A 24,301-nucleotide genomic window follows, 5' to 3' on the forward strand; every position below is an offset into this window, starting at 1 on the left:
TATCCTTCTGCCCTGTTGACCAGCATTGATGGAGAACCACTCTGGGTTCAATTGGGGTCCAATGTCACAGCCATCTGAGGGTCAGAGGGCTGTGTCCCATGCAGGCTCCTGGCAGCCTCCTCCTTTCATGCATGCACTCCAGCGTGAACACCACTGAATCCATACAAGTGACTCTCAATCATCGGTCAGGGCACGTGGTCCATCCTTGCGTGTGTCTACATAACGAACTCTCTGTCCCAAGGAAACTGGACCAGAAGCGGAAGGAGACAATGAGCAGCACACGGCAGGAGATGACAGTGATGGTGAGCTCCATGGACAAGAGCTATGCCGAGCAGGGCACCAGCTGCGACGAGGCCTTCTCCTTCATGGACACGCACAACCTCAACGGGAGATGTGAGTGGGCGCCCTTCCCGCCTTCAGGGCACCTCTGGGGTCCAGGGGTTAGGAAACAAAACCTCCCCTTCAGATGATGCTGGCCACACCCCCAGGTGCCACGGCGGCTTAGGAACGATGCTGCGGGACGGGGAATGGGACCAGGTGAGAGCACAGGCAACCACAGTCACGTGTCTGTAAAGACCTAAGAGCTATGACACCAAGGTGGCCCTCCCTGCCCACGGAAGCACCTGCTTCCCACTCTCCCTGCTGTTCCTCAGCTCCTGTTTGTGAGCGAGCCAGGTGTGGAACCACACGGGGGAAGCCTGTTATAAAACAGCTCACTAAATGGCAGTAACAAGCTAATTGTTTATTTGTTTAGCTGACACGTTCTGCCTTTATTACAGGGCTATTAGTGGCAATTAATAAGTTAAACTGTATTTCCACTTCAGAAGGCTTGCATCTCACACCAGGCGGGTAAAGGGAGCTTGGCTAACACCTTCCCGTGCTACCACCTGCCATCCAGGTACAGGGCACTATTTCGGGAAGCTAACAATTACATGGATTGTTGGACATACAGACAGTATTTCTCCCCTCATCCCCCAGTGATCTTTTGGGGGACCTAGATAAACCCATGGGCTGTGCCTGATGATGTGGTTCCCAGCCCTGCTGGGTTCAAGGTCAGAGGTCTCCTCACCTCGTGAAATTCATGCCCAAAGGCTGCTGCCGACCCTGGCTGCATTAAATCTGGATGCTGGACAACAAGGGGATGGATTAAGGGGAGCTGTCACCAGCAGTAATAAAAATAAAGGCGGGGGCTTGGCACAGACCCTCAGCCTCCGCTGGAAGAGGGCTGGTCCCAGTGCAGTGCTCACGCCTATCCTGACCACCCTCCTGGGGTGCGCCGATCAGCATCTCCCCCAGCGCCCTCCCCACATCACACCCAATGTGGTTTCTTCTTCTCCGTTTCCTCCCACATCTGCCTTGCCACCCTGCCCCACACTCAGCAAAGCTTCATAGAAAGGCCTGTTTTTTTTCTTTCCACAGTGGCTGCGCTTGTCCACCTTGTCCTAGTTAGAGGTCCTACATTTATTTATCCACGTGCAACCCCGGCTCTCTGCCATGGGACTTCAGCGCACGCCGCTCTCACTGGGGCGGGCGGGACACACTCCTCATCCGTGGTCACTGTCCTTTGCCCTTTTGTGTTATTTTCAGTGTAGGTGGCAGAATCTGGGGTACTTAGGTTTACCACAAATTCTTTCCTTTCTTGGAGACTTTTCTCTGCTTTTTTGTAGCAAATACTATCTTTTTCATTTCAAAAGTATGTAATGCATTTCACTGCCAAAATAAAGCAACTGAGGATGCATTTGTTGGGTGGGAGGGTTGAGGGGAGGTCCTTCCCACTACAGACAAGATGAGAATTTGTGTTGGGGGGTGACAGAAGATGAGATGGTTGGATGGCATCTCAATGGACATGAGTTTGAGCAAGCTCCGAGAGATAATAAAGGACAGGGAAGCCTGGCGTGCTGTAGTCCATGGGGTTGCAAAGAGTCGGATAGGACTGAATGACTGAACAAGTTATTTCTTGAACGTCGGTGTGGAGGGACCATTCGGATACATGTCCTCTTTTTCCAGGATCACCTGTTTATGTTCCAAATCTTCCGTGTCATGGTGAAATTGCTCACAAATAAATTTACCTGGGCTTACCTACCCAAAGAGCAGAAACCTACATTAAGAGTTTCTAGGCTTTGGAAGTTTGAGCAATAGAAGGTATTTGCCTCTGGGTAGGATATTTACTTTGGCATTGCCTTTTAAAAAAAATGAATGTATCTATGGGAATCCAAAACTGCTCCTATCGAGAGGGCTGCCCCAGACTTAGGCGGAGCTCACTGGCCATGACGGATTACTTGTTTCTCCCATCAGTGCAGCCGGTGGAGGAGATACAGCAAGAAGCTTTTCTTCCCCACTCTCTGAGCAATGGGTGGGTCTCATGGAATCCCATCCACAGGAACTCTAACGGTAAACTCCATCCTCACCACATGCTCTTAATGCCTTTAACATGTGCTATGTGTGTGTGTGTGCTATGTCGCTTCAGTCTGACTCTTTGTGACCCCATGGACTGTAGCCCGCCAGGCTTCTCAGTCCATGGGATTCTCCAAGCAAGAGTACTGGAGTGGGTTGCCACTCCCTTCTCCAGGAGATCTCCACCAAGGGATCAAGCCAGTGTCTCCTGTGACTCCTGCATGGCAGGCAGATTTTTGACCACTGAGACACCGGGGAAGCCCAATGCCTTTATCATATAAGAACAATTACTGGAAGAGGAAACTTTCAGGAAATGTACTCATTAGACCACTAGAATCCTAGCCTTAAACTTACTGCAAGCCTGGGCATGTTTGAGATCTTTCAGGATTGGGACGTGAGTACCTTTTAGAAATGAGACAGTGAGAAAACTGAGGTTGGAGAATTTAAAAATAAGTCTGAGCACAAACAGTGTGGAATAATCTGTCCACCAAAGCAAACAGGAGTTGTGCAGAAAACAAGGGGGAAGTGGTTATGGAGAGTGGGGGTGGGTTTAATCTTTATACAAAGAAGTTTTTAAATACATTTTTTAAAGGTGAAAATAGACATAGTTATTTTGTATCTGCACATTGTAGTTTGCACATTTTTACAAAACAAATACAAATGTCAGCAGGTAACAGGCATTTTACTTCCTGACCCTGGCATGTTACTCAGGGTTTTTTGTCCTTATTCTTATCAGTCACTCTCTTTTTTTCCCTGGAGATTTACCATAAACATGCATCATAAATGTGATACTTCTCTATTTTAGCAAAATATAAATGACAGGCAGCCTAGGTTCCAGTTCTGTCATTTACTAATTCAGTACTTTAAAAACATAAACACAGGAAAAACCATTGTCTGAAAGGGAACCACACCAAGAGAATGAAAATGTATCAGCGTGTCATCAGAATAAAGATAAGATGCAGTCACCACAGGGACTTGGTTGGTAGTGCCCCATTTAACACCCGTGTAAGAGGCATTAAGGGATTCCCCAGTGGCTCAGCAGGTAAAGAAACTGCCTACCAATGCAGGAGATGCGCTTCAATCCCTGGGTTGGGAAGATCCCCTGGAGGAGGAAATGGCAACCCACTCCAGTGTGCTTGCCTGAAAAATCCCATGGACAGAGGAACCTGGCAGGCTACAGTCCATGGGGTCACAAGAGTTGGACATGACTGAGCGACTGAGCACACACGCAAGTGATATTAATTAGTGTCCTGATCCGGATGTCAGCATCAAATAAACCATATAACTACATTGGCGGAATTAAAGTTTAGACTTACATCAACCAGCCTGTGCACTTAAGCACATTCAAATCATTTATCCTTATGCTTTAATGAAATTAAAGTGTTTTTAAGGTGCTAATCAATTAAGATGTTGAAGAGAGTTAAACTACTTTAAAAATAGAAAATACCCACTTTCAATGGGATCAGATAAATTGGATGGGACTGACTTCACCTCTTAATAACAGTGGAAAGAGAAGGTGTAAATAGTTAAACCTTGAGTGTTTCAGAGGAAGATTTCAAAGGAAAATAAGCAGGTTTTTAAGGATTTAAGGCCTAATAGGACAATGTGTAGGCATGCAGCTTTCATGTTAAAAATAACACATATGGAACACCTTTATTTTTCATAAAATAGAACATTGTGAAATGTTCTCTCAGTGTCCAAAACAGGAGAAAGGTGAGGATCTAGCAAATTACAAAAACGCTGACTTTGGAATATTCTCCAAAAGCCATGCGTAGACACGTCCTCATCCTCTTAGTTGTAAATAATCAGCTGCGCATTTGGTAAAATTCTACAAGCAAAGTGAAAAAAGTGAAGGTGTTCATTGCTTGAGTTCCATCCGACTCTTTGTGACCCCATGGACTGTAGCCCACCAGTCCCCTCTGTCCATGGAATGAATTCTCCAGGCAAGAATACTGAAGTGGGTTGCCATTCTCTTCATCAGGGGATCTTTCCAACCCAGGGATCCAACCTCCATCTCCTGCATTGCAGGCAGATCATTTACCAGTGTGAGCCACTAGGGAAACCCCCTACAAGCAAAGGCTAGGAGTCAAAAGGGAGAGTAATGAATTTCTGCATACAGAAAGGGGCTGTGGCTGTGGGTATTTTCCTTCATTTGTGGGGTCAAAAAATCTTTTAAGTGATGAAAGGGTACGTGTCCTCTAAAGTAAGGGTCCCCAACCTCCAGGATGGTGATCTGAGGCGGAGCTGATGTAATAATAATGGAAATGAAGTGCACAATAAATGCAACATGCTTGAGTCATCCCCAACCATCCCTCCCATCCCCAGTCCATGATAGAATTACCTTTCACGAAACCAGTCCCTGGGGCCGAAAAGGTTGGGAACCGCTGCTCTAAAGCACAAGTAACTCTGCAGAGCAGGTGGAGAGGGACAATATCCATCACAGAGACACAGGTAAACCTCTGATGTTTCTGTGGCCCACAGTCTACCCAGCCCGGTTTCCCCATGTGTGACCTCAGGGCCGTATTTTCAGGTATTGCCTCTCTGCCCCTGCTGACACGCCTCTCTCTCATTTACAGCTGTGTCTTCACCGTCGTCCTTCACCATGAAAACCAACACCCTGAGCACATCGGTGCCCAACTCCTATTACCCAGGTAACAGATCTTTCCGCCATTGCATCTCTTCATCACCCCGAGCACTCAGAGTCACCCAGGGCTCACTTTGCTGCCCAAGACGCTTGAGGAGCTTACTAGGTTTGATGTGCTGTAACCCAGTGCTTTCTGTGACTTCTACGGGAAAATTGGGAGGGGGGGCCTTTCATCAATCATTCACTGTTCTCTCTCTTTTTACTTTCTCTGCATTGACCTGCTTACGGTGTATGACAGACCCATTTGTGCCAACTGCAATTTTAGGTGAGAACATTTCCCTTTATCACAGTTCATTACAGGAGTAATTTCGAAAGTCAGTGGCCGCTCTGTAGGAGACGGGAGTTTGATGCAGGAGTTGTAACCAGGACGGGGGTGGTGGCTGGTCTGGAGGGGCGGGGAGGGGCGCATAACAAAAAGACTTTCTCCAAACAGTCCCCATTGATAAGAAGGGTTTGCTATGTGTGTTCTGGGAATGATACTGAAAGGTTCCAATGAGTGAACCCAGCTCTAGCATTCTCCTTTTCCAGGTTCAGTATTTGCAGTCAGTTTTGATCCCAAGGAAAAATCACAGCATGTCCAAACTCAGCTGTAAGACCTGAAGTCTGTCCAGTGTGACAGCCCATAAATGTGGAAATAGCTCATTATTATTGTCACTTACTGCTGAGCACTAAAAACAGCTGTTTCAAAAATAGCATTTTTCTAATTATGCCAAACATGATGCAAAAAAAATAATCACAGTAGAGTTTAGGCCCCCTGCCCCTCCTCAGAGCCACCCAGGGCACCCCCAGTGTTTCCAAGTATCTGTCACACAGTGGGATTTCAGAGGAGCCGATGGTCTCAACAGCAGAATGACAAGGTGACACTTTATAATCACATGGTTTACGAGGTGTAAGATGTCACTGGAAATGAAATAAAATGTTAGCCCCTTCGGGCAGTGCAATGAAAGCAGGTAGTGTCCCAGTGGGAGATAAAGAAAAAAATCCCATTTGTCCAAATACAAGGAGGGAGAGGAGAAATGGTATTACCTAGCTGTGATGGAACCAAACAAGCATGAGCTGCTGTTGTCTTTGAGACCATAACCAGGTGTACCAGGCTGCTTTCTTCCTATCACTAACCTTCCCTAGAAGGAGCACCATACGATGGCTTCAGGGTGCCCAACCATCCATCGTAGACAGGGCTCCACCCTCTGCTGTGCCATCCCTGCTTCCTAATTGTCCATGCTCAGTCACTCACTTGTGTCCGACTCTTTGTCACCCCATGGACTGCAGCCCTCCAGGCTCCTCTGTCCCTGGGATTTTCCCAGCAAGACTACTGGGGTGGGTTGCCATTTCCTTCTTCATAACTCTCCTTTCAAGGGTTTATATCTTGGCAATATAATTTTTCCCCCTGTGCTTCTCTTTCTCTTAAGTTGTTATGATTTTTATGTAGAGGGTATTTTTTTTTCCCCTGTATGATGTTTTCTGGGCTTGATTAAGCCAGTTTGTTGCCTGAGGGGAAAAAAAAAGAACTCAGACAGAAGTTGAAGAATAGACTAAACCATAATTTTTTAATCTGTGTCGTTTTGAGGACTAATAAGCAAACCCCGCTAATGCCAGCACCTTTGACTAGCGACAGTAAGGGAAAGAAAGCTGCATTTTTAGTCTTTTCATGAGTGAGGGGCTAATCTTAGGCACCCGAACAATGCAATCTATATGCAGATGACATTTGCAGAATCTCTTGATAAGCAAAGATTTGCAATTTCTTTGTGTGGCTGGCATTCATTCCTTGATTCCTCTGGTAGATGTTCTGACCTTGGGGGAGCTGTGAGGGGGTAGGGCTGAGATGCACATTGTCAGAGGCAAGACAATGTTCAGATTTCACAGCAGGATTTAGATAAGCTTATTAAACAAATGCCATCTTTTAAAGTCGAGGCTTTGTTATTACAAACACTAATGACATCTTTTAAAGTTGGTTAGGCTTCTTTACAGGGAAAGAGTCACTGAACAGATGATTCAAATAGAAAAAAAAAAAAAAATACACATTGGGAAAAATAAGTCAGCCAGATCAACAAGTAGCTGTTTACCATGTTGAACTGGTACCAACATGCCAGTGTGTCAAACAGCAGTGCTTGGGGACTGTCCCTTCCCCGTTACTGGGCGCAGAGGTGAATCTATGTGTCAAGTAGGTTATCACTTGAAACCATGCAAAGAAGTGAAGCTACGCATCTACTCCGGCACTTTTGGGGAATAGTGGTATTATAATTTACAGGAAGGCATGTTTGGTTGTGACTCAGAACTTGGCACAGTTAAATCCTCTAGTGCCTTTTATTCACACAAGCTAAGGTGCTCAGCCCTAATGTATAAAGCTTTAGTATGCCTTTGTATCAGTTTCTTGCAAAACATAGACAGATGATAGACAAGTAGGTAGGTAGATGAGTAAGACTTCTCCCTACTTCAAAAACAGCATTCATTTCAAGATTTTTCTAGCTGGCTCATTGAAAATTCAAGAAAGTTTACAAGAGAATGTAGGTAGAATGAATTCTCAATTCTTTGAAAACCATCAGAAATGTTAGTGAGAAACTATTTCTGATTTCCTCTTACACATAATTTTTAATTTAAAAATTATAGGTGGATCATTTTTAACAACTATAGGAAGTTAGGGACAAATGATATATTTTATCTGTAATCATTCTTTTTGAAGAAGGCAGAGGTAACTGATGAATCACTCATCTTGGTGGAATAGAGGTTTTCTGCTGGTGTGGGTGACCTGATTTCAGAACAGATATCACAGCAGAAACCTTCTATTTCCCTGTCAGTATCTATGTACTTGATAATAGTATTCTCATTTTTGATGGTCTGGGTAGTGTGTAGATAACTCTGAGACGTGTCCACGTAGTAATGAGATCACACTGTCCTAATGCCGTGTGGGTGATGCACACCAGGTGACAGTGGTAGCCACTCTGTAGACCTAAAACTTCCAAGAATGCCTCACCTTGGGGTCTGAGCACTGCCTGGTTGCCAGTGGCTCTACATGAAAGACTCACATGATTCATTTTGGAGAGGTTAGAATAGAAGGTCCATCCACAATGGAGGACATTTAATTATGTTCATCCCCAAAGGTACAAAACTGAGAGAATGAGAGGCACGGGGGGAAACTAATTAATGTTCCATTTATTTGAGTATAAAGAGCAAACCTTCATGCTGGAGCAGCTGAAAGCTCCAGGGATTCAGGGCTTTAGGAGGAAGACTAATGCCCCTTTGTAGAGCTTGGCAGTTGCCAATGAACAAATCTGATGTGAAAATGTCCTGGTTTATTTGTGACTATTCTAAGAGATGGGAACAAATAAATTTCTAAATTTCAAAGCAAATCCAAATGGAAAAAGATCATAAGATCAACTTACCACCTTTTTTATTTCATCTTTGTGTCTGTAGCCACGTTGTAGTGATCAGGTGCCATTTCAGCAGCAGCACATAGCTACACACCTGTGTGCCACCCTTCATACCATGCATCCCAGGTGCTTTGCGATGCAGATAGAAGGTCCCAAACCCAGGCCCAGCTCACCAAGCGCCCTTGAACTAAATTTCCCTGGGAGCTGAACTTAGGTTAAATAGAAAAAAACCCGCAGCTGAATTCTCTATTGATAAACAATCTGGTCATTTTTTTTTAACTGAACATATCTTTTCTTACATGTTTTCACTCTTTATGCCTGAAACCAGTTTCAATTTAATGTTCTCATCTTAAGTGACTTTCTCATTATATTTTGATGTGACATACCCTGAATCAAAATGGCTAAAGAGATTCAGCATTGTAATGAGTTAACCTGTAAAATGTGGAACTCTTAACCTAATAACATCATCCTGCCTAAGACATTTTTTAATAGCTACAATTTCTGCAATTCATTAATCTAATTTACTAAAAGTCTTCCATTAAAATATAGCCTCTTAAGGCTTATTTGACCAAATTCTGACATTAATTTCATAGTACAATTTGGTTGACTTGTTCAAGAAATTTAAGTGAGAAAATGTGTCGAGTACAACTAAGACTTATTTAGTCATTACTTGGTTCATAGGGGATGAAAAGCAATTATGATACTATTTTAACCTCCTAATGTTATTGAGTGCTTAAATTAAGCACCTCCATCCTATGTGATGGGAGAAATGAGGCTTTGCCTTCTGACCACCTATGAATAGAAAACTGTAAAAATTAAAGCACAAAATAAAAAATACCTGTACTTATTCACATAGTATTATTGCTTATGCCCTGTTTCCTTTTTCTCCTCCTCTTTTCTCCTGATATGTATCTTCTTAAAAGTGCCTATAAATGGTAAGTTCCCCCATGCACTCACCCCATGGAGAAGGTGTGGAGGGAATGGGGGTGTGTGTCTTATCTGTAGATCTGGACAGAGCCAGCTGGTTCTGCTGTGCGTTGGCCTGCATGTTCGCTCTCATAGAACATCCCATGAGTGCTGTGTCCGTTCACCGTCATTCCAGCTTTGTGATCCTGGAGCATGCAAAGAGACTCATCCAGCCCAATTCCTTCCTTCCCCCACCCCATTCATCTTGGATCTCATGTATCAAGTTCACGTTTTCATCGCTAGCTTTATAAGCCAACCCATTCTGTGCACTTTTTCTTTGCTCACAGAACATTTGTACAGCGTTGATTTCCATCTTCATACAAACTAGTTCACGAATCTTCAGAGGAAAACAAGACTGGTTTGGAACCAGGCCTTGACAAAGTTTCAGAGCGAAACTTCGGTGAACTTTAGCGCCCGAAGGCTAAAGGATTCTTACCGATCAGCTTTGTGAAAACTAGAGATCGTTTGGACTGCTTTGTAAAAACAGATTCCTGCCTCATCCCCACCAGTACCGCCAATCCCATTTAAACCTGTAGACATTTAACTTTCCTTTTTTCGCTGAATCATCGCAGGGATCATGGCAGCCGTAGGTTGAGGGGATATCAGGTTCTCAGCGACCCCAGGAATAGCCACTGGTTCCCCTCACGTTCCCCGTGACCTTCTTTTCCCAGATGAGACACACACGATGGCCAGCGATACCAGCAGCCTGGTCCAGCCGCACACGTACAAGAAGCGCGAGCCGGCCGACGTGCCCTACCAGACTGGACAGCTGCACCCTGCCATCCGGGTGGCCGACCTGCTCCAGCACATCACCCAGATGAAGTGTGCCGAGGGCTATGGCTTCAAGGAGGAGTACGAGGTGAGCACACACCCCGCCTGCACCCAGGCTCCCCTCCGCCTCCCTGGGCTAGGCACCGGGGGCTGTGCATCCTCCCCCTACCAGGGCGCCCGTGAGACGGGTGGGGAAGGATCAGCTGTTTCAACCCTGGATCTGTTTCCATCCGGCGGTGAGACTTGGGAAGCTGGCCTGCTTTAAATGGAAAAAGGACTGCTTCTTCACCTCTTTCCTTATTCCACACAAATACGCCTTGAAAACAGAAGCCTGCAGGCTCTCATCCCCCTTCCTCATACCTTTCCAGGTTTTTCCTGTAATGAAGTCTGATGTTAAGCCCCAGGAATTTTGAGTGTTAGCTCAGAAAGAAGCTGTCCAGCTAGACCAGAGCCATTGTAGGTCAGCCAGTGATGTCTTGTGCTGCAGATAAGATGAAAGGAGAGGGGCCGGCTAGGGTCAGGGGGTGACAGCTGTCACTGCCCCGTCAGCTCAGCGAGCAGGTCACCATCCTGGGACCCAATGCGGGCAGCCCTTGAGGGCCTTTCCAGGAGCAGCGGTTTGTACTCTGACACCATATGAAGAGAGTAGGCTTTACCCCTTTCACAGCCTCTGTCCTTAGCCGATTCTATTGGAAAGTCTTTGTTGAACTGGAGAGAATTAATTGACTGGATGAAGACTGGTTCAGAAGAGCACACCTTCAGTGTCAGTGTGTGTATGTGTGTGTCTGTGTGTGAGTTTGTGAACTGGGTGAAGGAGGAGGCTTGTATTTCTCTGTTACCTTATTAAATAAAATGAGTTCACAGTCATTGGTGAAGATAAAGTAGCAGCGAGCGTACAGTTAAAATAGGATTATACAACCACGTGGCTTTTTAAATCTAAGATGTTTCTGTACTTTGTCTACCTGCCTAGCTCCAAGTTGGAAAACATTGTGTCTGAAATTAGAGTATTTTTAAAATCAGTGTCTACCACCTCCCTGTACTTCAAGGTTCAAACTCTGCTTCTTTCTCCTCCTTGGCGTCCCTCACGATACCTGCAGATGCTGTAGTGTTCGGTTTCACTGTCAAAGACTCATTGCAGCAGTCAGAGCCCCACCACTGCTCTGCTTCTTTTAAGACCAGGTCTTGGACTTTCCTCGTGGTCCAGTGGTTAAGACTATGTGTTTTCAATGCATGGATTTTATCCTTGGTTGGGAACTAAGATCCCACATGACACCCAGCACAGCCAAAAAATTTTTAAAAAGAAGAGCAGATCTTTGTCCAACTCAAGCAAATACACAGACACACTTTCTTCTGTTAACACATATGTCTCACATGTTGCCAGTGACCTCAAATCAAAAGTCTGCAAAACCAAGGACGCTAACTTGGACCAGGCCCTCATAGCTTAGTTTAAGTTGATAAAATATGTCCAGATGAAGTTCTGCATTTTAGCCATCCTGAAATTCTGAGGTTTACCTTTTGTGATTTAATTTATAATTCAGTGAAATTGACTGCCTTTGCATATTTCCTCCTGCACTTTAAAAGGCTGGCTGAGGAATTAATAGGATTAAGACCAAGACTTCCAAAAGCATTAATATCTTATGAAAGACAAAATTAGGTTATTGAGAAAATATAAGCCTAATGAATAGAGATGACGTCTTTAGTTCTAGCCAGTCTTCCGAATGCAGATATTGCTCTAAAGTTTATTAATGATGTTAATGTCAAAGAGATTAGTTATAGGCTCAAATAACAATTCATGAAATAACCTGAGTCCAATTTTTCACAGACTGTTTTAAAATACCTACCTTAGGACTTCCAATAGCATACCATAGCTGATGCATATTTGAAAATATGAAGAAAATTATTTCATTTTCAGATATCCTTATTCTGAATAAATATGATTTATAAATGCAAACTGAAACAGTGTATAATTTTAAGCATGTTATAATTTAATGATTCATTAAGAGTTGTTATACTCTGAAATAAAATGTTTTAGTAATTACATTTCAAAAACCTATTTTTCCCATGCCAGCTATTCAGTGGATCAGAGGGGACTGTTTGTTTTGTTTTTTTTTTCATTTATTTTATTGAAGTATAGTTGATTTACAATGTTGTGTTAATTTCTGCTATACAGCAAATTGATTCCATTATGCATATATACATATATGTATACACATATATATATTCTTTTCTATTATGGTTTATTACAGGTTATTGAGTATAGTTTCCTGTACTGTACAGTAGGATCTCATTGTTTATCCATCCTGTATATAACAGTTTGCATCTATTAATCCCAAACTCCCAATCCAACCCTCCCCCAGCCCCCTTCCCCTTGGCAACCACAAGTCTGTTCCGTACATCTGTTTTCTATATATGTTCATTTGTGTCATAGTTTAGATTCCATATGTAAGTGATATCATATATTTGTCTTTCTCTGACTTATTTCGTGGAGTATGATCATCTCTAGGTTCATCCATGTTGCTGCAAATGGCATTATTTCATCTTTTTATGGCTTAGTAATATTCCATTATATATGTGGATTACATCTGCTTTATCCATTCATCTGGTAATGGACATTTAGGCTGCTTCCATGTCTTAGCTGTTATAAATAGTGCTGCTGTGAACACTAGGGTGCATGTTTCTTCTTGAATTATAATTTTATCTGGGTATGTGCCCAGGAATAGGATTGATGAATCATATGGCAACTATTTTTAGTTTCTTGAGGAACCTTTATACTATTTCCATAGTGGCTGCACCACTTACATTCCCACTCACAGGGGAGGAGAGTTCCCTTTTCTCCATATCCAGAGGGGCCTGTTTAAAATTAATATATACAGGTATGCTATCGTCATATTATATACCCTCAAGCTATACAATGTTACATGTCAATTATATCTCACTAAAGCTGAGGGGGGAAGTAAAAACTTTTCAGTGACAAAACCATTATCAGCTGTCTTTTTTAAAAGGAAAGGAAAAAACGCAAAGAGAACATGTACCAGAGAGGAAAACAGGAGTACATGGGAACATGCTCGTGGAAGAAAGAAGAGGTGGGACGTTCTGGTAGGGAGGTTCCCAGTGCTCAGGAATCTTCAGGTTACTAAGTGCTCCCTCCTTGGGGCAGGGAGTGGATGTCGGGGGAGGACTGTGGTGGGACAGAGTCAACCGGACGTGATGAGTAATGTGCACAGGGGCAGACCTGCAGAGTGGCCTCGGGGAGAAGGAGGTGCCTGCTCTGTGTCTCACCTCCATCCCCAAATCTGGGCAAGGATGGCTTGTTCCTTGAAGGATGAGTTGGAGTTGGCCTGGAGAAGCGAAAGAGCAGGATTCCAGGTAGACATGGAAGCCAGAGAACCTGAGGAGTCAGGGCTCTGTGAGTCCCTCCCAGAAGCTCGGACATCATTCTGGCTGCCGTGGGAAGAGAAGGAGTTTGGGGTAATGCATGCATCTCAATCTCATCTGTACTTGGATGGAGATCTGTTCATACAAACAGCTTAATTTTTAAATGCTGTCATACGAGACCCACAGGCGCAGCTTGAAAGATAATAATCTACATTCCAAAAGCGAAGGGGAGATGGGAAATGTATTTACTGTAAACGTGCAGCAGCAACTGCATCCCTCTATCCCCATTCAGAAAGCAAAGTGATGTGAAAGCCACTCAGCTGTGTCTGACTCTTTGCATCTCCATGGACAGTAGCCCGCCAGGCTCCTCTGTCCATGGGATTCTCCAGGCAAGAATACTGGAGTGGGTTGCCACGCCTTCCTCCAGGGACTCATCCCAACCTAGGGAGTGAACCTGTATCTCCTGCATTGCTGGCAGATTCTTTACCCTCTGAGCCATCAGGGAAGACTGCAGTGTGAAAGCTTGGCTTCCACATTTGTCGAAGCCATGAGTTACTCCAGTGCCGAAACATTTCTAGGGGAGAAACGTCAAGAAAGCCTCAGGTTGCCCCCATGACTCAGTACCATCACCCAGCCAGTCGGTTTCCTTCAATTCACGGATGTCAGAAAACACCAGCCTCATAAACTGTAAAATAATTGTAAAACAGTGAGTTTCTCTCTGTTGACACTGTCTGAACCAATTCGTCTTTATCTTTTCCAAGAAAGAACTGTCTGAAAACTGGCCTCAACCCTGGAAGGGTTCATTACCACTCCGGGAGCCGACACAGAAGTGTGTCCAAACCGTAGGGAAGACGTGGTGGGGATGAGAGAGAGCAGCAGTGGGTGCAGGTTTTTTTATTTGATTTTATTCTAACAAGATCGTCATATGGCATCTCTCACCAGGGAAATGCAATAATTTGATTCCAAAGAAACTCAGACATGAATCATAATAAAAAAAGTAAACAGGCAGAATTGAGCAGAAAACGGCACATTGTCAGTGGAGATGGGACGGAGGGTCTCAGGAGACAGACTCAGCAGAGAGGGCAAGTTTGTTTACGTTGCTGCCAAAAAGGAGCTGGTTATTCTTCCCCCAGAGCACAGATCACTCTGTGCTAAGCCCCTGGGGGGGAGCCGTGGGTCTCCCAGAAGTGGAGAAAGGAGAGGGCTGCACTCGGGGAGCACTGGAGCCCTGCGCCAGCCACCCCTGCAGACTCCCAGGCCTTCGTCACCTGGAATGAAGATTCTCCAGCTCTGCCCCTGGCCGGGAAGCACTGCCCCAGACACGGGGACTGCTCCCCGCTGCCCGACTAGTATGGAGCGGGGCCCAACCTCAGGGGTGACCCTGCAGAGTCAGAGAGTGAGTTCCTGTCGCTCTGTTGTCCCCCAAAGGCCTTCTTTGGCCCTCAATTTTTGAGCTGAATCCAGGTGTTTTCCACGATCCCAGCAGAAAAACATTAACCTGAAGTGGGAAAAACAGTCATGTGATTCTGAAAGAATGTATGTTGCTATCATCGTAAAATTAAGATCAAGGAAGGACAACAATTTAAAACTACTCCCACCTAGAGCCTCCTGGAAAGCACAGATGAGATTGTTTTATCAGCTGACAATTAATATTGCTCTGGGGCACAAACATTTATTTTCCAATTACTGGATCTAAAAGGTATGTGTGTGTGCTCAGTTGCTTCAGTCGTGTCCGACTATCTGCTACCCCGTGGACTGTAGCCCGCCAGGCTCCTTTGTCCAGGGGATTCTCCAGGCAAGAATGCTGGAGTGGGTTGCCATGCCCTCCTCCAGGGGATCTTCCCAACCCAGGGATCAAACCCACGTCTCTTACATCTCTTGCATTGGCAGGCGGGTTCTTTACCACTAGCACTACCTGGGAAGCCTTCTGAAATGTATAAACCTAAGTAATTCATGGAAACTACTCCTCAGAAAAATATATGTGTGTGTACATATATCTAAATTTATTTTGCAAAGTATTATCCTCACCCCACCGACTTTTCTCCTGTGTGTTTCTCTAGGGCACAAACACAGATGATTAATTTTGTAATTGAACACGGAGACTGGTTTTTTGCTCAGTTTACACTGGGGAATTGGAGACATTATGCCAAAACCTTCAGGCTCAAGTACAACCTATGAGTTTTCCCGAGGAGCCTGCATTATTTTTTTTAATGTGTCTAACATCTTACAGCTCCTTGTAAATCTTTTAAAAATGTATGGATTGTAAATTTTCCCCTCTCATCCTTCCCTGCTTTCTGAGTAAAACAGCTGATTTTTTTCAATGTAAGCACAATGTTATATTTGATGCCTTTTTCTGTATTTGACACGGACCCAATAGTTGTGGCACGTGGGTTTAATTGCTCCGTGGCACGTGGGACCTTCCCGGATCTGGGATCAAACCCACGTCTCCTGCACTGACAGAAGGATTCTTCACCGCTGAGTCACTGGGGAAGCCCAACATCTCTTTTTGGAGCTTCCCAGGTAGCGCTAGTGGCAAAGAACCTACCTGCCAGTGCAGGAGACGCAGGTTTGATCCCTGGGTCGGGAAGATCCCCTGGAGAAGGAAATGGCAACCCAATCTAGTATTCTTGCCTGGAAAAATCCATGGACAGAGGAGTCTGGTGGGCTACAGTCCATGGGGTTGCAAAAAATCAGACATGACTGAGCACACGGCAACGTATTTGGCAAAGAGTCACAAGCTAAGAAGGAATTGTCATTAAAAAGCCTCACTCGCCCTCTCAAATCTGGTATCTTTTCTTTCTTTTTTTTTAATTTACTTGATTCTCATGTCAAGGAAGCCAGTGAAAGCTAAAAAGGGAACACCACTCCCTGAAAACCCACCTTCTCGCCTGGGAGTGTGTCAGTCGCTCAGTCGTGTCTGACTCTCTGCAACCCCGTGGACCGTAGCCCTCCAGGCTCCTCTGTCCATGGGATTCTCCAGGCAAGAATACTGGAGTGGGTTGCCATTCCAGTTCTAATTCCTGTGGAGAGGCCGTGAGACAGGAAGGCCCTCAGCTGGGAAGACAGGCTGCATCCTCAGGTGGGCGCAGTGGGTCTGGCGAGAAGAGCACCCCAGGCCTGGTCCCTCCTCATGGGGGACTAGTGGGCACAGTTGCAGGTGCCTCTAGAAAAGCTCTAAGAATAGTGCCCAGCGGCCCCTTTGTTGGGTTTTGAAAGCAGAGGCTGGCAGGAGGAATGAGAGCTGCCTTTTGTGTTCTCACCTGGTGGGATTGTCGCCAACGCAGTGAGTCCGTGCTTGTGCGCCGTCCAGGGTGAAGGCAGCCCCGCGCTCACCTCCAGCCCACACGCTCTTCAGATGCGATTTTCAGTTCCCGTTTCATATTCTAAGGCACCAGCTGAGCCCATCAATTGCCACAATCAGTGCAGGTTATTTTCTATCCCACAGGGTACAAAATAAACAAAACAAAACCATTGAAAGCCAAGGATGGGGAGACGGGGAGCCTTGGCGAGCACTGCAGATACATTAAGAATCACAACAGCTGCGCCTCCAATGGCTGCCGCAGCCAAGTGAGTTCTGACATGTTTTTTTCCTTTAATTATTATGGGGCTACTGAGCCAGGTCCATAAGAAGATAAAAACTTGCATCTCAGATTTCGAGGTTGCTTCAAGCTGTTTGGGGCAAGTCGAGTGTGTGTTTGCGAATACTTTCTGAGTAGGTGAAAATTTCAGCATAATTTAAATAAGAGCAGCAGTTGGTTTTTCTTCAAATACTTGGTAGATTGTTTTCCCCTAAACTACAAATATAAACGTGTTTTTATTTGTCACGGGCTCCATTGTGTCGTATTTGCTTTCAGGACCTCTGATGTGTTAGGTTACTTTTTTAATCTGGCTTCCTCTTGCCCATGCCCCTGACAATACCACGGAATCAGGAAATGTGGTTTGGTGTTGTGTTAGTAGCTCAGTCATATCTGACTCTTTGAGACCCCATGGAGTGTAGCCCACCAGGCTCCTCTGTCCATGGGACTCTCCAGGCAAGAATACTTGAGTGGGTTGCCATTTCCTTCTCCAGTGGACCTTCCCGAACCAGGAATCGAACCTGGGTCTCCTGCATTGCAAGCATTATTATTTCTTCTGACCCTCCATCCTCTTGCTGATTTCAGTTCATGGTGGGAGACGGTTTCCAGTTGGTTTGAAGTAGTTCCCATCAGCTGTCTGGTTTCCACATTGAAACCAGTGATTAGAATTATCTTCATCTCCCCTGGGAGGGGGAGAGCACTCTCCCCACTGGCTAACATGCTTTTAGTGTCAGATGCTGTTAGATCTCAGGACCTGGCCCAGCAGGGACATCAGGAGCCCGTGTCCCAACACCTCAAGGGTACCAGGCATCAGCTGGATGCTGTCACCGCCCACTGACCTGGCCCAGTTGCTTCAGCAGAACTGTAGTGCCCCTCACCCATCTCCACTCACACCTCCCAGGTCCTCCTGCTTCTCCTCCCACCATGTCCAACAGTAGCCCATCTTCTGTGAGCCCACTGGCTGCCCTCATTGCTTGCCCCCCACTTCTTGCAATAGTCCCCTAACAAGAGTCCCTTGGCCAGCAAGGAGACGAAGCCAGTCAATCCTAAAGGGAATCAGTCCTGAATATTCATTGGAAGAACTGATGCTGAAGCTGAAGCTCCAATACTTTGGCCACCTGATGCGAAGAACTGACTCATTGAAAAAGACCCTGATGTTGGGAAAGATTGAAGGCGACAGGAGAAGGGAGCGACAAAGGATGAGATGGTTGGATGGCATCACCGACTCAATGGACATGAGTTTGAGCAACTCCAGGAGACAGTGAAGAACAGGGAAGCCTGGCATGCTGCAACCTCTGGGGTCGCAAAGAGTCAGACATGACTGAGCGACTGAACAACAACTCATCTCTTGACATTTGATCTCCGTGTTCATATCCACCCTCCACTCTGCAATGAGTTTTCTTTGGGAAACACAGATGTTATCCCATGTGAGACTGAAACACCTGCTCTGGATTCTGTACAAAAATGGGCACCTCCTTAGCAGAGGTGCTCAGTTCACAGGTTGTGGCCCTGGCCCATGCTCCAGGCTTCTCTCTAACTGCCCGCAGCTGCTGCCTGCTGTGCACCTCGGGTCAGCTCCTCTGAATCCCTGGCCCTCTCACCCACTCAGCCCCTCGCTGTCTCTGAGCCACACTTCACATCTTGGTTTCTGCCTGGAGGGACTCCCAGCTCCCTCTCCACCTGCCAAACCCCTTCAGACCCAGTGCAGATGGTACCTCCTCCTGACATTTTCCCCGACCTCCCAGTCAGAGACACCAGTCTGTCCAGGGTCTCATAACTTGGTATTTGAATAACATAGTGGGCGTTGATAATACAGTGGGCAGTGTATTAACAAAATAGGGAAAGCTATATATTAATTGATTATCCAATAGATATTTGAGAAGCACTGATGGAAACAGTGAGAGACTATTTTGAGGGGCTCCAAAATCACTGCAGATGGTGATTGCAGCCATGAAATTAAAAGATGCTTGCTCCTTGGAAGAAAAGCTATGACCAACCTAGACAGCATATTAAAAAGCAGAGACATTACTTTACCAACAAAGGTACGTCTGGTCAAAGCTATGGTTTTTCCAGTAGACTATAAAGAAAGCTGAGTGCTGAAGAATTGATGCTTTTGAACTGTGGTGTTGGAGAAGACTCTTGAGAGTCCCTTGGACTGCAAAGAGATCAAACCAGTCCATCCTAAAGGAAATCAGTCCTGAGTATTCATTGGAAGGACTGATGCTGAAGCTGAAACTCTAATACTTTGGCCACCTGCTTCAAAGAAATGACTCATTGGAAAAGACCCTGATGCTGGGAAAGATTGGAGGCGGGAGGAGAAGGGGACAACAGAGGATGAGATGGTTGGATGGCATCACCAACTCAATGCACATGAGTTTGAGTAGGCTCTGGGAGTTGGTGATGGACAGAGAAGCCTGGCGTCGGACACAGCTGAGCAACTGAACTAAACTGATAAATATGTTCCTTTACATTTGTTGAATTGCTTTCTGTGTATTTCAATACATACACTCCTAGAAGGGAAAATAAAATTAAAGATGGATGGAACTATTAAAAATATATGCTCAGAATGGTACACATCATCACATAGAATCAAGCGGGTTAGCAACATTCAACCAGAAAAAAACTCTGCTGGATGACTTGAACCTTATCAATACTGATGGCTTAAAAATGGGAAGATGAATGGCATGGTTCCATCTGATGGTTTTACTCACTGTATGCCAACCACATGTTTTAAAAGTGGGAGTATTTTTATTTCCTATATGCTTTCATGCTTTTTGATCCTTGATAGAAATAATGTAGAATTATCTAGTGACTTCAGTACATTTCAAAACATTACTATTGCAAGAGAGAAACTGTATTATCATAGACTGTATATATCATAGACTGTATATATCACAGATTCAGAGTTCAGAAAGGCAATTTGTGTTACCATGGGCTTATGAAGGCTTCCAGGGGTGGACTTTTCATGAAATTTCCCGTGATTCCTAGAATGCCAATGAAGATGTTGATGGTGCCTACCTTGGTCTAATCCCTTACGTGAACTCACTCTACAAAGACACACACACACAGATAAACAGGGAGAAAGATGTATCTTTCTAATCACAATGCTATTAAGTCATTATCACACCCATTTTAGAGATGAGGGAGTGACTCAGAATTAAGTCTCTTGCCCAAGATCATCCTGCTCTGGAGTAGGGGGATTTCCCCCAGACTCTGTTGGCTCCCTGCTGTTTCCCCTGCACCGCCAACTTCCTCCTGCAACACCAGGAAATTCAGCCCTACAGAAGGCAACCTTGTGTTTTATTGATTCGACTTGTGATTTCATGACAGGAGCGTTGTCCTCCTCTGAGCAGTTCTTTGTGCTTTGAAGTGCTCTGTCCTTTGGCAAAGCATCCAACCAGCCCTGGGGGCCCTGCTGACAGCGCCAGCTCTGGTTGTTTCAGAATCTCCGCATCAGCAGATGCTGCCTGTTAACCTCTCTCAGTGTCTCCACTCTGAGAGCTCGGTCACTCTGACATCGCGCCTCTCCTGCTCTAGCTTTTCCTTGTAATGAAATGCACAGAAATTATCCTGCACAAAATCAGCCACTTGGTTCGTCAGAGACCCACCAGGACCAGGTGTAAGCTCAGAGGCTTAGATCCCATACCCTGCCTCCCTGGATTGTTGCATGACCGCCAACCAGCCCAGGAGAGGGAGGGAGAAGAGGAAGTGTAGACGCGAGCTGTGCATAATTTTCTCAGAGATCCTCTCTGAAGAGGTTCTGGACATGGTGGACTCTTTTTCCAATGAGGTTATACAATACAGCAGTGACCACCTTGTGAACTGGATCTCTGACTGCTCAAAACCAAGATAACACCTCTCATCTTTGACTAAATGCTGCAAAAAATAATGAGTTGAAAAGGAAATTACTTTTTTTCAAAGTAGTTCTGGGAAATACAAAGGACAGTAGATTGGCAATGAGGAAACTGGGTCCCACATCTTCAACCTTGCATGTCACTGAAGAGTCCCTAGGAGACCCTGACCTGGGCCCTTGAGTGAATCATCTTCACTGAAGCAACTGGATCGGTTCTGAAGACCACGTGTTCTTTAGAGTCTCTGTAGACCACGTGGTCACTAGAATCTCTGTAGCATTAGTCGAGCTGTTGCCTTGGTGATACTGGACTCCCAGCATGGTAGATGTACCTCCGTGAACGGGATGTTTTTGGTTGATGTATCTCCATCTGCATGGATGGGATGGCCTCCAGTGGGCAGCCCTGACCAGCTGTCACTGGTGTGTAGAGGGCCATCGCCTGGGACCCAGGGGCACTTCTCTGGCCCCCCTCTTTCCAGTTTTGAGTTATTCAGCATTTCTAAATGAGGGCGTTTCGATCCTGGTGTGCCCTTCCTTGCTTTTCCCCCTCTCTCATCTCCATCTCCTACTCCCACTGCTAATCCCCACCCCATCTCCCAAACCCTGGGAACGCCGGATAGAGAGGATGCGGTAGTGATGGCAGACACTTCTGTATCAAGTTCTCACCATGCCTGTAAAATGTCTATGATCAGAGTTCCATTCTACCTCTGACTCCCACTGTCCCCTGAGTAATAAAGAAATGTATGAATTAGATGTTTGAAATTCATTTATTTCTCACTTTATGTCATGTAAATCCACATTCAGTTCAGTTCAGTCGCTCAGTCGTGTCCGACTCTTTGTATTATTGTTACATTTATTATTCAGACCAAAATAATATTGAATCAGAGGCTGTAGCTTTTTTGACCTGTCCTGCCTCTGAAAACAGAACCTGCTGACTTTTCTAAATTCTTCTGTTGCATCTTCTGAAAAATTTTATGTCCACGATGGTCTTCACCTATTATTCAGCATTTTAGAAAATTTTTCAACACCTCTTCACTCCCTTTATCTTCTATTGTTGCCCTTTAGGGGCACGCGGAAAACCTTTTATCTGTTTACTTCAGGGAAATTATACAAGAGATACTGAATAATTATAACGCATTCAGTGTTAATTAAAATGTACAGCATATGTTTTTATATGTATTGTATTTATGCTCTTTAGGTAATTATGCATTTGTGTTCCTTGCCAATTTTATGGCCAAAATATTTTACTTGGCTGATTACTAAGTGTATTTTAAGCTTACTTCTTGAAACATGAAGAGAATATACTATAAATCCAATTAACATAATTTATCTGCCTAAAGAGAATGCTTTCTTTTATTTTTTCTCTATTTTAATGATGAAAAACACTTGTAAGGAGGCAGAGTAACAAAGTATGCTTTTATAGGTTTCTGAGTCCCAGTTATATCATTGTTTTCCTCTAAAAACAACACATAATTTTTGAAAGAAATTTGGAAATTTTAAGAAAAGTGTAAAGAGAAAAAGACAATAAAACCCACCCATAAACCTACTCTCAGTTTCAGTAGGTTTCCATCCAATATGTTAATGCACTAGAATCTTTATATAAATAGTGTCATATCTTGTCTTTGCTGTGAACACTGCTATGGATAATTCTTTGGATTTACCTCCACTATTTTTTACAGATAGACTTCAAGAGGTGAAATTAATGGTTCAAAGTATGTAAAATGCTTATGATTCTTTATGCATATTGAAAACCTGGTTTCCAGAAACACTGAACCAATTCACACTCATAAACAGTCTCCACGAGAATGCTAAACTCAAACATACCAGCTCTCAAATAAGTTTTAGTCTTTTTTTTTTTAAATCATCTTTGCCAGTTTGATAGGTGGAAAAAGAATAGTTCATTATTGTTCCATTTGAAGGTGGACATTTCTTATATGTTCACCAATCAGGTGAAAATGTTCTTTTGTTAACTGTTCACACACTGTGCCTTTTTTTTTTTTACTTGAGTGTTAATATCTACTACTACCTTGTACAGCCTCTTCCGTGGCTGCCTTGTTATTCTCAAGAATGGATTGGTCATCCTTAAGCCTTGTGTTCAATCATTTTAGAGTCACCTTGTCCATGAAAAATGTGGACATTTCATACAGTCAGCTTCCTGAAAAACTCTGTGTAATGTTGTTTGGAACTGCATGTATAAAAGCTTGAGGAAACTGACTTCTTGGCAATATTGGATCTTCATCTCTCAATATGGTTTATGTCTTAATGTATTTGGGTCTTCTTTTATATTTTTCAGCAGAGTTTCAAAATGTTCTTCATAAAATCTCATACATCTTTTATTTATGTGTCCTTTTTTGTTTTGGTAGTTTTGTTTTTTAATTGCAAGTAGATAATAGTATCTGTATAAATATATAGAGATATGGGTATGTAAGTACATGTGTGTATAATATGTACACACACAAGCACACACACACACCTTAGTATATTGCTCCTTTGTCCAGAAACATTTCTCATCAATGTTGATTTCAATCATTTCTCTGTAGATTACTCTGGAGTTTTTCATGGAGAAACCAGGTCAACTTTCATTACTGACACTTTTCTTTATTCTTCATCCTTATACATTTTATTTACTGTTTTCTTATTTATAAAGCTGACTAGAATCTCCAGCACAACATTAAATGAAACTTAGGCTGGCAGGCATTCTTGTCTTGGTCCTGATTTTCAGAGAAAAGGCTTTTAATGATTAACAACTAGTTATAATTAGCTATTCCCTTCCATTTGTGATTTATTAAAACTGTTTACTCCATTGGATAAATATTGAATTTGATAGAATGCTTTTTTTAGCATTTATTGTTATATGAAATGATTATTTTATTCCTCTTTTTTAGTATGTTAGTGTGGCAGGTTAATTAATATAGTCAGCATTCTAATATTGAACCAACCCTTCTTTCTTAGGATACCCTTACTTAGTCATGGTATGTTTTAAATATTGCTGAAAGCTGTTCATTAATGATTTTTGTGTCTATGTCCGTGAGTGACTAGTCTCTTAATGATCCTTCTTATATTTCTATTTTCTCATGTTAAGAATGAGCAATGTATCTGCTTTTTAAATGAATTAGGTAGCATTCTGTATTCTCTGTATTCTCTTCGAAGAGTTCATGTAAGTTTCAGGTAGATTATCTTTAGAACTCAACTACAAGACTGGCTAGGTCTGGCATTTTCCTCCTGGTAAAATTTTCAGTTACTAATTTTTTCAATAGTTATAATAGTATTCTGGATTTGTAGTTTTTCTTAAGTTAATTTATAGTAACTATCTTTCATAAGAATTGTGGATTTTGTCTGATTCTTTTACTCAGGGGTA

At 43.8% G+C, this 24,301-nt stretch overlaps 1 protein-coding gene across 3 annotated transcripts in view; it reads left to right on the plus strand.

Moving 5' to 3' along the window:
* The window catches only part of PTPRM (protein tyrosine phosphatase receptor type M), a 655,853-nt gene that overhangs the window by 519,165 nt on the left and 112,387 nt on the right, over positions 1–24,301 (plus strand). For 2 of the 3 annotated variants that reach the window (XM_068993579.1, XM_068993578.1), the window contains exons 15-17: positions 242–393; positions 4,971–5,045; positions 10,044–10,231. In XM_068993579.1, the coding sequence (XP_068849680.1) occupies positions 242–393; positions 4,971–5,045; positions 10,044–10,231 (415 nt within the window). Of the gene's footprint in view, positions 1–241; positions 394–4,970; positions 5,046–5,276; positions 5,304–9,329; positions 9,342–10,043; positions 10,232–24,301 lie in introns of all 3 variants that reach the window. The other variant, XM_068993577.1, reaches the window with a different exon arrangement.

Source organism: Capricornis sumatraensis, chromosome 21 (genome assembly GCF_032405125.1).
Source record: "Capricornis sumatraensis isolate serow.1 chromosome 21, serow.2, whole genome shotgun sequence".
NCBI lineage: Eukaryota > Metazoa > Chordata > Mammalia > Artiodactyla > Bovidae > Capricornis > Capricornis sumatraensis.